At 45.8% G+C, this 14368-nt stretch overlaps 1 protein-coding gene across 2 annotated transcripts in view; it reads right to left on the reverse strand.

The window, feature by feature from the left end:
• Positions 1-14368, reverse strand: part of GRK3 (G protein-coupled receptor kinase 3) — a 122987-nt gene that overhangs the window by 11483 nt on the left and 97136 nt on the right. For both annotated transcript variants that reach the window (XM_057746128.1, XM_057746129.1), the window contains 6 exons: positions 13335-13442; positions 6311-6377; positions 5761-5861; positions 5012-5078; positions 4190-4285; positions 1074-1236 (listed from right to left, as the gene is read on the reverse strand). In XM_057746128.1, coding sequence (XP_057602111.1) covers positions 1074-1236; positions 4190-4285; positions 5012-5078; positions 5761-5861; positions 6311-6377; positions 13335-13442 — 602 coding nt within the window. The remainder of the gene's footprint in view (positions 1-1073; positions 1237-4189; positions 4286-5011; positions 5079-5760; positions 5862-6310; positions 6378-13334; positions 13443-14368) is intronic.

A 14368-nucleotide genomic window follows, 5' to 3' on the forward strand; every position in this document is an offset into this window, starting at 1 on the left:
TTCAGGTAAGGAGTCATTCACCCAGGATGGACGACACTTTTCTAAACAGATGATAAATCCTACTGGGGAACAGTTGACCAGATCCAGGAATCCTGCACCGAGATGCCCCCACCAAAGCAAACTGCTCACAGACTGAAACTGTCTCTGGTCATTCTTATTATATGTTAACCTCAGAAAGGTCTTTGCTTAGAAGTAATACAAAAAGATATTTTCATCACTAACCACAGTAAGTTTAAATATCCAAAATCCATAAAGTGTCAGAAAAATCAGGACTGACGATATTTGGTGAATCAAAGATGACTGATTTATTTAATACTGGATGTCACATATTCTCCTTTGGAAATCCTTTTAGGGCACTCAAATACGGTAAATAAGAATATGGTTTGGTGATTCTTTAATGCTGTTTATAATATAAATGTATGCATATACACTGACGTCTCTAGATGAGTAAACTTATAACGCTAAGTTCCTCACCATACGTGGCGGGGCCCAGTGGAAAATGAAAATGCAGGCTGCTTGTTAAAAAATGATTAAGAATGTCAAGATGGTGCCAGCAGAGCGTTAACCTGGGTCGAGGGCCTGATGAGGCCACGGAGGCCAGACGCCCAGGAAGCCGGCCCTGCTCCCGACACCGCAGTGTTTAATCTTTAAGGGAAAATAAACTTACAAAATGGCCCCAAAACTCCAAGATAAGAAGATGTATTGACAGAATACTCAAAACACTGCTGACGACCTCAATACATATTATTTATATGTGGACTAAAGACTTTGAAATATCAAGAATATATATATTTATATATATGTATAACTGAATCGCTTTGCTGTACATCTGAAACTAACACATTGTAAATCAACTGTATTTCAATAAAAATTATTAAAAAATAAAAAATTAAAGACTTTGGAATATCACTTCACAGCAAACTTTTCCAAGCCAGGTAAAATGAAACCAATTTATGGTATTTCCCCCGCCACTGGAAAAAGTACTTTATGACCCAGATACTGTTTTCAGCTTTACAAGAGATCTTGAAAATTCACTGCTTTGGAAATATCTTGAGACACACCAGCTATTTTACCTTCTTCATGGCCAAGCTGCTTATTTTTAGCCCTCTTCCTGGCCTCGATTTTATCCGTGTCTGCATTTACTGCTTCATAAACTGTTTCCGCCACTTCCTGCTGCCAGCGCTCAGAGATCACCAAGGGGAAGTTCTTGTAGAGTTCTTGGTCGCAATCAAGAAGCTTGTTATTGCAAGAAATCAAGATATGTATGATTTAACATGCTTACAAAGGCAACAGATTCAACAGTACCATAATTGCGTGTAGGGAGATAACTAGACAACAGCCTGTAACCATTAAGAGGCAATTTAATGGTTGTTATAAACCTCCGCCAATGACAATCGAGCGACCAGGGAGATACTGTACAACGTGGGGGAGACAGCCAATATCTTATGATGACCATCAATGGAGTATAACCTTTTAAAATGGTGAGTCACTAGACTGTACCCCTGTAAGTTATACAATATTGTACAGTAACTACATTTCAAAATTTTTTTTTTAAAAGGGAAGAAAAAGAAAAAAGACGATTCAACAACCGGAAACCACACAGGGTGACACATGGTGGGCACTTCACGTCCAACCCGGGGTCCGTCAGATTCAGCCCAACCTTCTACAGGGTCTTCACTGAATTCTTGCCAATGAAAACTGAACATATACAGGTTTCCTTTAAAGTACAACAAGAATCTGACAACAAAATAAAGTTTCAATTACAGTGAGGATATTTTATTTGTAGAAACTGGAAAACAGATCCCTATGGTTTCAGATACAGTTACAAGGGGGAAGCCAGGAGGGCTTTCTCACCAACCTTCCGTTATCCTGGAAAGTGAGAGAAACAAAAAGCTCAACTAGGCCGAATTTACCATTCAGCCCATGAACCTTCCATCGAATCCAAGCTGAGCAGTACGATCGTTAAGTCTCGAGCTGCATGGAGAGTTTAGGCAATGTGGCCTTTCAGAGGTGCTATAATAAAAGTTACACTTATAGCATTTCTCTTCCAAACTATGACTCAAAATTCTTCGTTCTTCCCCCTACGTGAGCCTGTACTCTGACAGCGAGCTAAGAAAATGGTTTTACAGATCTGAGTTACACTTTTGCGGCAGAAAGACAAGCGATCCTACTGATAGAAAATAACAGGCTTGTCCTTCAAAAGCACAGATCTCTCCACAAGCTTGACTCGCTCACTGCCTTGTCTTCTAAATACCTTGCCTCATTACGGGCAAGGTATTCAGAAGGAAAAGGGAGACAGACACTCTTGCCCACACGCCTTTAGTGGACCACTGAACCACCAGCGGAACCTGCCTCCCGGTCCCAGTCAGATGCTCTCCACCCACCCTTACTGACTTGTTATCCCAACGTGTTGACTCTGAGCTCAAAATGTGTACAGTTTCTCCCCTTTCAGCTTTCTTCAGACGTCCAAACCAAGCCCGGCGCTGAAACCTCTGGGTGTCCTGAGGGTGAACACGTGTGTGTGGTGGTGTGTCAGAGCACCAAGGCCAGGAGAGCACCCTGTGATAAGGGGCACTGGAGCAGATGCTGCAGAGTTTGGCAAAAGTGGAAACACCCTCCTTTCCAAAGTAGTTGCTCTGAAATGGACAACTCTGCTTTATATATAAATAGTTCCATCTCCTGTAAGGTCAGAGAGCTTTGGTCTTTGCAACTCTGCCTGTGTGAGAAATGAATAAAACAAAGCTCTCCATAAAGTGAGTTTTTTTTTCTCCTTAAAGAACAATATATTATTTTGGCTGCTTTTTAAGAGACAAAGCCTTCTCAGCTCTGGCCCAGGAAGAGGCAAAACCACCACAACAGAAGCTCCTAGTGTACATGCCAGGACACTGACACAGGCGACCTGCCTGCGGAGAAGGCCTGGCAATGAAACCACTCACTTCATGGGCAAGAAAACCAGCGCTCCCAAGGTTCCCTGAACGGCCCTGACTCACCCAGGTGGTAAGTGCGGATCTGAGCCCAGTCTGTCTGACTCCAAAGCCCAGATTACAGTGGACAAAACTGAGAGCATGAGAATCTCTTCTGAACACCAAAAATTTCATGGGTTCCCAAGGGCTATTCCCTTGATTTTTAGTGCCCTATGCTGGAGAGAAGTACATCTGATGACAAAATTCTCCTGTGACAACACTGACCCTTTCCGGTAACTCTGTAAAGGGACTGTTCCTGAAGCTGTAGGGTGGTATTTACACCCCAACAAGTCCTGTCTGTCCAGAGCACAGAGGATGCCGAGCACCTGGGCAGTGGTCACGCTGCTGTCCCCAGCGGAGCCATGGCTCAGACCACGGAAGCGGCTTCTGCCCTCTCTGCTGTGCTTCACCTGACCTCCCCACCACATCCTGGGAAACTGGCCCCGTGAGCACACAATCACCTTTACAGCTGCCTGGTAGGGAAGACCAGGGAGGCTGACACAAGGCCATAAATGCAGGCAGCTGAGAAGACACTGGGTGGGGGGAGCTCTCTGAGGGAGGGGGGAGACCCTGGGGGAAGCTGAGAAAGTGGGGGCAGTGAGAACTTGACATGTAGTGACACACTCTGACTCAGCATCCAGAAGAGGGTGACTTTCTCCCGTGACTCACCATCTCTAATTATGCCCTGTCTACTTGGGCAATAATGATAGGAACCAAAGTTTGAAAAACGCAGAGGATGCTATATATGTTAAAAAAAAAAGAAAAAAAAAAAAAAAAGCGGTGATTATTTCACCTTTGATTGACAAATGCAAAATGATTCGTGCTGTTTGTTCTTTTCATCCTAACACAGAGAGATCAGGAGAATTAAGATGACTGGCTGTCTGGCACGAGGCCAAGTATGTTTGCCCTCACGTGGTTGTTTTTCCCTGCTTCATAACACATTCGCGTTTTCTATCAACCACCCACCTACCCAAATCAATAAAAACGTGACTGTTTTGCAGTTCATCAAACATAAAATGAGTGGTCCAAAGAAAGCTTAAGTAGTCTCTAATTTAGTTCTTGACCTCTTCCACAGTCGTCAAATACGTAGCTATTCATTTGTAACTTACAGCCCACAAACAGGCCAGTAATAAGACAATCAAGAAGTCTCATTTCAGATAAAAAATCCCTCCACCCTCCAAAAAAAAAAAAAAAAAAAAACCTGAAAGCAAGCACTGCCGGTGTACCTTGATGCCTTTGGTATCCTCTTCATCAAATGAGCCGATGTCAAAGGCGTCAGCTGCATTGACTTCCCCCCGGGGAGGGATCAAGGGTGGGGGGTACTGCAAGAGCGGGAGAAGAAGGGTTCAGTTACCGGGTGACTCAGGGCCTGGTCCCAACCTGCTATTCTATAAAGATATGGCAATGCAAGACATCAAGGTGCCACAGTCCGTGCAGCGCTCCTGCAGGCTCACACGAATCACAGGACACAGTTCACAGCGGCCCCACACTCCAGTTGCTAGAGGCTTAACACCCGCAACGGGGCAGGATGGGGTGCCCCACACCCACAAACGTCCCCAGGCTGATGCTGGCTGCACCAGAGCCTGGACCTTCGCTCTAATCAGGCAGGAGCAACAGAGCGTCACTCCTCAACCGTTTGAGTTCATGCAAAGACGAGTCCAAAGCTGATCATGAACGTTGAGGGGGAGAAAAAAAAAACCAACAACTTTAACTTGGGGTGTTTTCCTATATCAACGAGAACATTAACAGGTAGCTTAAAATAAGCCAATCATGCTAATCTTTAAATTATGTGGTGCTGGGCTCGGAAGTATCTGTAAGTGTATGACAAACGTTTCTCATACATTTTTACAGATAAACAAAGAGGGAGAAGCTGTCCCAAAGGGAATGACACCTAAGGCAGCGCTTGGATAGGAGAGCGAGAAGCAGGGCTGTGGACACGAGAGCTGGGGCGGACCCTGGGCACAGAGCCAGGATGCAGAGATACAGACAGAGATGCAGACGGAGAGCACAGCGGGGGCGATGCCCGGGGTGGGGTGCTGCAGGAGTACCTTCTGTAGGTAAACGTGCTGCCAGTCGATGCCTCTGAAGAAGTCATGCGTCTTTAGTTCCTGTGCGCTGCGGGAGAGAGGGAGTCACAGCAGTGGTAAGCGCGCATTTGGAAATCTAAGAAACGGTCTGTGAAAATTATTCCTATCAGAGAACACACAGGGACAACTATTTCCAGCCCTTTAAGACAGCAAGTAAAATATGCTTCTTTCGAAGCAATCCAGGAAACACTGTGATGTTTAGAAATACTGCACGCGGAGTCTAGGAATATGACCCATGTGATGGTTTACTGGGGATCCCTACCAAAACCTGAGATAACCTAGGGGTTTTCAGACTATATCTATATCTGATTGTGTCATCATGAGAACAAAGTTAACTAAGAATTAAATTAGAGGTCTACAGATTAAAGAGATTTACAGCAAACGTCTGCAAGTCCTGATAGTTCAGGCAGTGGGGACACGAAGCGCCAGGCATTAACGCCGAGGCAAACTAGGAACCTAATAGAATCGTGCACGCTGAACCCCTTCACAGACTGAAGAACGTCCTTCCCGAAGATCACTGCTAGACCTCAGTTCCCATGGAACAAACTGGGTTGCAGACTCTGAGGACAGCGCACCGGCCAATATCCACAGTTCCCGTGTGATCCCCCCCTGCCCACGCCCCCGAATGGAAACGGAAGATTCTCAACGCATTGAAAGGAACGGTTCTGCTTTCTGGGTGACGACGCGGAAAGGCAGAAGCAGCGGCCTACCCGCCTCCGTGGCAGCCGAGTCGCTTACGAACGTCCCGCTGGAGCAAGCCTTCCAGAAGGGACTTCAGCTCCGGGGAGAAGACGTCTGGAAGCTCCACATTCTGGGGCGGGGGCGGGGGGGGGGGCGGAGGGGGGAGAATACGATTTCAAAAATGCATCCGTGGAGATGGCGCCCTCACCTTCGGCCAGATTTAAAGGCCACTTCTCGCATAAGGATAGTGTTAAAAAAAAAAATTACAGATTGACGTTGACTCTAAAGAAACCCAGAACGGTTACTCATCAATTTCAGAGTTAACTGACAGCCTGGAGCTGGAAGAATCAGGTCTCCTCGCTCTTCTGCAGCCCAATCATCTTTCCTTTTATTTGATTTCTCTAGTCTTGGTCTTGATTTTCTATCTCTTTCCCTAATGGCTTGTGAGCAAATCCTGTTCTTTGCCTTGGCATCTATTTCCAGTATTTTAGAAAAGCCTTTTTTTTTTTAACACTGGTTGTGATGGGATGAAACATGAAAACTATTAACGCAAACAAGAACGGCTTTTGACCTCCTTACCATGGTGAGTGTCATTCGGTCAATCTCATGCTTATCTTTGGTTTTATGTTGTCTGAAAGGGCTGTGACTGTAGAAATAGAGAAAATTCCATTACTCGATTGTTTCAGGTAACAGTGAATATCGTTGACTAAGATTTGGGCAAAGTATTACATTCTGTGACTGCACATTCGAAACCGCAGAAATACAAAAGCCATAAACATACACCATTTCCAGAGAACAACTCACGATCGGATGCGCGATTTCAGATATATTAGGTCCCGAAAGAGCAAGGCTTACGTTTCCTTTAACTCCTGATCCCATTGTCAATGAAGTCATGGTACCAAAATATACTTTAGCAAATATATTCCAAGTGATCATTTAAAACATCACTTGGAAAAAAAATTAGCCAACAGGTATTTATGAAAACGGAAGTCATACACATGACATTTGCCACATTAGTGTTTGAGATAACAGTAACTTTCATAGTGTTTTTTTTTTTTAGAAAAATGGATATTAGTCCCTCAAACTATGGAAAGAACTGCAGTCAAACCAAAATATGGCCAAGATGAACACACATCCCCCCTAGAACAAAGTAATTTTAAGCACTACATTCCTTTAAGGATGAGAGAGAGAAACTAACCCTGTGCTCCCAGACCCTCCAGAGTTCTGAGAACGGCTCACTCATGTTCTACTTACAAACAGCCCCAGACTTAAGAGTCCGAAACCCTGGGTTCTACTACCCTGCGTGATCAGCTACATAAAGAAATTATTCTTATTCTTGATTACACTTTTAAAATGCTGAAGAAGCTGACTTTTAAAGTTAATCTTAGATGTCACTTATATATAGAATCTACAATATGACACAAATGAACTGACCTACGAAACAGAAACAGACTCACAGACGTAGAGAACAGACTTGTGGTTGCTAAGGGGGAGGGGGTGGGGGCGGGAAGGATTGGGAGTTTGGGATTAGCAGATGCAAACTGTTATACAGAGACTGCGTTAACAACAAGGTCCTACTGTACAGCACAGGGAACTACAGTCAATATCCTGTGATAAATCACAATGGAAAAGAATGTGGAAAAGAATGTACACATGTATATAACTAGATCACTCTGTCGTATACCAGAAACTAACACAGCATTGTATCTCAACGGCACTTCAATAAAATAAATTTAAAAAAATACAGATACTCTTAGCCTTAAAAGAGACTGGTAAATATGCAAACTAGAAAACTCTGGCCTTATTTATTTACCTGAAAATTAAGGAAGGGATATATATATGATTGAGTTTTGTGACAGTAACACATGCCTGTAAAATGACCAACCCTCTAGATTTATTTATAAGGCATATATAACATAATCTGAGGCAAGATATTAAATAAATAGTCAGCTCTATAAAATGGACCAAAATGTTGAACACATAAACCAGTGTGATTTAGAAAAAAGTACTAAAACGCCACTACCCTTGCATGACTACTTACTGCCACTGAATTAAACTATGATGATTCCACTTCAGAGTATTTATTATTTAAATATTTCAATTTTCACGTCGTACAAGAGAGGGCACTCTAACACTTGCTTGCTTTCTTATGCAGTGAAAAACACAGTAATTTCCATCTCTTGCAAGCATTAATTTGGGACAAAAAAATCTAAACAAAGTGAATTAGTATCAAGCAAGCATACCCTAATCTTTAAAACAGACTTTGGTTGGAAACATTCCTTGCACCCTAATTGTTTCCAAGGAGAAAAATGTAAGATTACTGCATTTCAAAAGCAAATGGGATAGAATAACAAACAATATCTGTTATTTATGACATAATTTTTAAAAACTTGACTTGTATCGTTCTTGTATGCAAAACACACAGAGACATTCACATGCTCATGGTTCAAGAGAAAAGAAAGCTTTATGAAATCTTACTAAAACTTCAGTGTCTCTTCACGACACAACTGTTCCTACCCCACAGAGTTGCTTAATGTGTAAAGGGGATGGTGTGAAGGTCTTCTGTGTTTTGGCAGATCCTTCTGCGGTGGCTTCTGTGTGCAAAGCCGGAGGACCCCTTCCTGCTCTTGACCCTCGTGTGCCTGCCCGCGTCTGACGCTGGCAGCCGAGCGCTGTGCCCTGACACTTAAAGAGAGAAGGACGACTGTGTTCCGACAGAGATGCTCTGTGCTAAATTTAAAAACTCTTTCATGAGACCAGAGGGAGGGCTTTGCGAGGGGACTGGAGTTAAAGTTAGCGGTGCCAAAAACATTCGCGGCGCACAGCCCGATGGCTACAGATCCCAGTTGATAAATATAGCTCCGCCACGCCTGGCTCCACAAGAGACGATAGGAAATGCTTTTCGGCTCTTCAGTTCTGGGCTGTTGTGTTGAGAAAGTTTGGTCTTTCAAGTGCAAGTCCTGATGCACATCTGTTTCCAACGTCTTCTTGATTATTCTTTGTGAACAAAACCCAAGATTCCATTTCTATTTTGGAAAATGTTAAAGAAAACCTCCGATAGTAATGATCTCCATTCTGAGGGAGGCACGTGGTGCTCGCAGATCCTGTGTGATCACAGCTGCTCCCCGGCACAGCCACTTTAAATAGGAGACTGTAACGGGCCTGTCAACAGCTTAAGACGCCGGCCAAGCTCTCTCGATGGCACATGCAACATTCCGGCTGTGTCGGAGGATGTTGTGGGAATAGAATTCACATGTGCGGTGGTCAGATGTGACTTTTGAATTACAGAGAGAGAGTGGGAGAGCTGCAAATTTCCCGCAAACGAGTTGGGAAATTGTTCAAGACATGATAAATGATGGGAAAACACACACACACACCCCCCCCACATTCATAGTGAAATGATGAGCTCAAAAACAACCCATTTATAAATACAAGTGATTACAAATCCTTATATCAAAAGTTACTTTTAGAATACCAAAAACATTGCGTGTTACATCAAATGCGAGTTTTGAACCTAAGCCAACAGCTGCCAAAATATTTATAAACATTCTTTTTTTCCCTTTGGGAACAAACTCAGTAACCTCAGGCAGAGCTTAGCTCTCCCCAGACCACCACCTGGGCTCTCTCCTCATGTCTGATGATCAATGGTGACAAGTTTAAGATCAAGGCTACCGTCTCATCAATTGTTTCCTTTAACAGATAACTGAACTCTAGAGCAAGGATCACGACAGCAACTCTGCACGTCTGCAACATGGACACATCTTCGTACACAGACGCTCTTCAGTATCTGATGCTGACGCTGATGGGGAAGCAGTGACCCCGGCCGACACACAGCCCTGAGAAGATGGGTCCACCACTGAGTCCAGGGGTGCAAACAGGTTCTCGGGCCTCGACAGCTTCCTCGCATCCAGGTTCCTGTCCCTCACGCTCTCCGGAATCCTTCTAGGGTGTCACAACGGAACGAGGGGTGCAGACAAGTGTTTCAGTGGAAGCAACGGGGCTCACTGGTCAGTATGAGAAGTATTTGATCACAGAAAACAGAAGCGAAAAAGACCCTTGGGGACCACTGGTCACCCTCACTGCGCAGACGTGGGGGGAGGGGAAGAGGCTTGCTCTGGAGCACTTTCCCATCCTCGGCCGGGCGAGCCCTGGCTGGGGCAGCGGGGGCCGTCCTGCGTGTGATGTTTAGCAGCATGCCTAGCCTCGGCCCGCCAGATGCCAAGTGGTGACAACCAAAAATGTCCCCGGGCGTTGCCAAGCGCTCCTGGGGTTGAGGGCGAGCGCTGGGGAGTGGCCGGCATGGAGTCTGGTTCATTCCATGAGGACTGATGCCCCTGGAGCCCGCACCCGGGAGGCAGCACTCTCCTCTCACCCCCTCCTGAGTAACCTGTTTCAGTGCCTGAGGCCCCTCGTGCCTGAGAAAAGACAGCTGCTTGGGCTCCTTCTCTACGGTGTGTAAGGTCTGAATAGGATTGTCTGTACATAGGGATGGAACCATTTACCCCCTCATTTAAGCTGAGGGGACAAAGGCTCTGTCACCTCCAGATCTCACCCACAGTGTTTTGCCCCTGAAGGGCCCTCAGTGAATGTCAGCTTAATATGAACCACTGACACTTTACACCCATGATGTTGGTAATGATATGACCATCCTCCCAATCACTTCTCCGTCCACAGCCAAGCATCCATCAGAAAAACAAAAACAAAAAAAGTCATTGCAGTGCCGTGGACTCTAAGAACGATACTGGTAAGTCATCTGCGGCCTCTCTGGTACCGGGACCACAGTGCTACTCCAGCCTTTGCCTGGGTTCTTAGTCACGCCTCCCGCCAGCATCCTCTTACTGAAGAGCAACCCAACCTGTGCTTAAAAGATGCTTCCTTTCTCTGTCTCTCCTTTGTTTAAAAGCCCTCAGTCTCTGAAGCCTTGGGAACGAAGCCCCACCTGCACACCGTGGAGCTCTAGGTACCCCTGGCCCTGCCCCAATTTCCTCCACATTCTCTGTCAGCACACCCTCTCCGCCTGACCCCCCACTCACAGATCATTCATGAGGAAGACCACCTGCTCCATACTGTCCCCTCCCGGACGTCTATTTCTGCTCCAGGTCTTTGTCCTGCCATCCGGTCTCCAAGAGAACACGTCACATACCAGCTCTTATGTGAAGTCAGCCCTGTGCTCCCAAGTTAGACCTGGGGATCCCATTTCTGCTCTCCCCAGCACAGCCCATCCAGCTCACCATTGCGCGTGCACGTGCGTGTGTGCGTGCGTGTGTGTGTGTGTGTGTGTGTGTGTGTGTGTGTGTGTGTTATGTGTGTCTGTCCTCCTCCAAGTTCCTCAAGGACTGTGTGTGGCTTCCTCCCTCCCTCCCTTTCCTCCCCCACAGCATCGAGCACAGGCTCTTGCACACTGCAGGTACTCAGTAAATGCTCACCAAATTGTACTTAAATCACTTAAGTCAAAAAATGTTTCCCTGCGCTTTGGTTTTAGCGCTCTCTCCGTTCCAGGGATAATCTTCTGAACAAGTATTAGAAAGGCTAGCAGACGACCATGCATCTCCATGCGGAAGACTCCTCTAGCCCCGTCTGTTAAGCTCTGGAAGGATTCCTGCCATTTCAGGCTCAGTGGATGGTGACCAGGCAGCGTCGGGGAGCTGGCTATCTGTGAGGCAGGACACGCCTCCACAGGGCAGCTCAAACGCTGGACATTCTTGCGTCAAACTTCAGTCTTTTCCCTCCTGAAAATGCCCACTGTCTGGAGCTGTACAGGTGAGTCCAACCCCTTCAATGAGACGGGCCTTCCAACAGCTGGAGTCAAGAGTATGGCTGCCCAAAACACTGCACCCAGCCCTCTGCCCCTGTCCAAATCAGCCGCGATTTCTAGCTGTCACCATTCTCGTCTCTTCGTATCCATCCATCCCATCCCGTCCTCATGACCGTCCTCTGCGTGTCTTCCTGTCGGCCAAGACTCCTCTCGCAGGGGTCACATCAGACGTAATGCTTCAATCAAGCCTGGCCAAGGATGTCACAAAGGAATTACCACCTTCCAATGCAGTCCTCCACACTTGAACCGTGACCAAATAAAACGGAATTCACTTTAGCAGCCATAGATTACACTGCTGGCAAAGAGCTAATGATTAAACCAGTTTTCAGATCTTTAAAAAACAGTGGTGTGTGTCAGATCATCCCTGGTCTACATGGACGGACACTGTTATAAAGAACAACAATATTAAACAAAAATCAATAAACAAAGCCCTCAGTGCAAGGCTTTGTAAGTTTCCCTGCCACATTTTGCAACTGACTTCTCAATGTTGAGTTAATGCATTCAGCTTCTGCTGCTGTGCAGAGCTTTTCTTAAATCATCTCACTATTCTGTTCATGTGGATTCTAGTCTCCAATCCACTGCTCAGTGAAGACCCGAGCGAAGATGGCGTGTCTAGACGCACTCACCGTGCACACAGGGACGCTCGCCGGCTGGAGAAACGACTCGGGTGGAAAGTAGTTTTCTCTGGTTTGCTCTGCAGAAACTCTCTAATTAGGTCAGCTAGTCTGATGACATGAATTAAGGCCATCCAGGCTCCACAAACATGATAATTCAATTAAAGACCAACAGGACCTGACTCTCTGGGCAATAATACGATTTTGGTTCCCAAGTGAATGCAGAGAACAACTAGATTACCAGAGTCCTGGGGAAGCAGCCGGGGTGCTCGGAACCTAGTTTGAGGGGAAGACAGGGAATCCAGCCTCTTATCAGAATGTGCTAAATACTATAAGAAGATGCAGTGATGCTCAATAAGGTTTTCCGAGGGAAACGTGGACAGTTTAGCAAACTACCAAGCCTGTGTGTTCACAGGAGAAATGTTATGGGGAGAATCTTAACAAGCAAATTTTTGTATCTCTGTGCGTGGAGAGTAATCAAAATCATGCCTTAAACACTTAAGCTCTCTATTAAAACTGGGCTAATGACTTAACATTAATGGAAATATGAACACTGTTTGTAAACGTTCAGTGTGAGAACGTTCTGAGAGTGCTTTCATTCCACCCTCTTCCCGCTGCATTTCATCATCTCTGGCAGATCAGAACTAAGGGTCAAGTATAACAAATAAAAAACACAAAATTACACAATTTCATTTTTGTGTTTCTAAAAACCACAAATGTTAGCAAGTTCACAAACATGTACACTTTTAAAACAGGTTCTCTTTGGGTCCTCATCCTTTTGTGTAAAAAATGCTTTATGCTCACAAGACAATCGTGAGTAATTGATTGCTAGGGAAAAGAAATTCTCCTACCTCTTTGATTATCTACATTTAAACATAACACTTATTCCCAAAATAAGGCTTATCAATGGAAATATTCCAACGAAGTCTTATTTTAGGTCTAAACGTGTCGGGAGTACCTTCCTGGTATGGAACAAAAATACCAAAAGCTTATGGGAAAGAAACTCTCACTTTTATGAACAGAAAGAGCCGTGGGCCTTGCCTGGATCAGTGTGTGGCTTAAAGATAGCTGTGTGATTGAAAATGACATTAGTGCCTAATAACATATAACTAGTCTCGATTTTGATCCAAGTGCATGCCCTGGGGATGGTACTAAATGGATGTATTTCACTCACCCTCTCAGGAGTTTGAAAAGCATACAACCCAGGGAGAACCAGTCGGCACTGCTGTCGTACGCGGTCCCCTTCTGCAGAACCTCAGGAGCCATGTACCCGTGGGTGCCACTAGGGAGAAGAAAGGGGACGTGCGGTTATCAGTGCTTGCAGACCTGATAAAATCTTCCCAGCTCATCAACAGCTCTGAGCATCATTCATCAATGTCAGCAACGATGAACAAGGGGGAGGGGACGACGGTGCTTCCATCAAATATGACTCAGCAAACACCCAACGGGAGAAGGACCTTTCCTGTCTTCATTAGGATAGGAATGAATATAAATAAACTACCATATGAAATAAAGATGAACAACGCGCGCGCTCTACGGACTTGGAGGTGAAATGTGAATCTCGTGAGTCCTTCCCCACTACAGCTAGGAGGAGCCAAGGGTCTCCCTCCCGTTCGAGAGCTCTTGTGAGGAGACGTGTGGGGCTGGGGGAGGCAGGGGGATGTGGTGATGAACAGGTGACCGCACCGCAGCACTATGGACCTGGAAGCGGGGGAAGACAGGCAGTCCTTTGTGGCGCCACCCTCCTGAGCTGAGGACCAGGGCTTGTTCGCACATGTGGCCTTCGCAGCCCCCAGCCTTCCATGGTCACAATGGGGTCCCTAAGGGAGCAGCCGTGGGGTGGCGGGGAGGAGAACAAGCCGACAGGTATGGAGATGGAGAAATCACGCATCAAGTTTGAATGGCTGCTGACAGCTCAGACGACTCAGTTAAGCACATGTGAAGATGGCTTGCAAGAAGCTGGGAAAAATCACCTGGGAGGACAACCATTTATATATAACACATGCTATCTGCAACTGAAAATCCTCTCCCATCCTACGACTCCCCACCCCTCCCTAAAGATCTGAGCACGCACTCTTCCGAGAGTGAGAGAAGGCTCGTGGGGAACGTTAAAGATGTGGTCTGAAAGGGCCCCGAAAAAGCCATTATCTGTAGTTCCGTTCCCACCCTTCACTGATTTTCTCTGCTGACAGAACGGGTGATAAAATA

Source organism: Hippopotamus amphibius, chromosome 8, assembly GCF_030028045.1.
Source record: "Hippopotamus amphibius kiboko isolate mHipAmp2 chromosome 8, mHipAmp2.hap2, whole genome shotgun sequence".
NCBI classification, from domain to species: Eukaryota; Metazoa; Chordata; class Mammalia; order Artiodactyla; family Hippopotamidae; genus Hippopotamus; species Hippopotamus amphibius.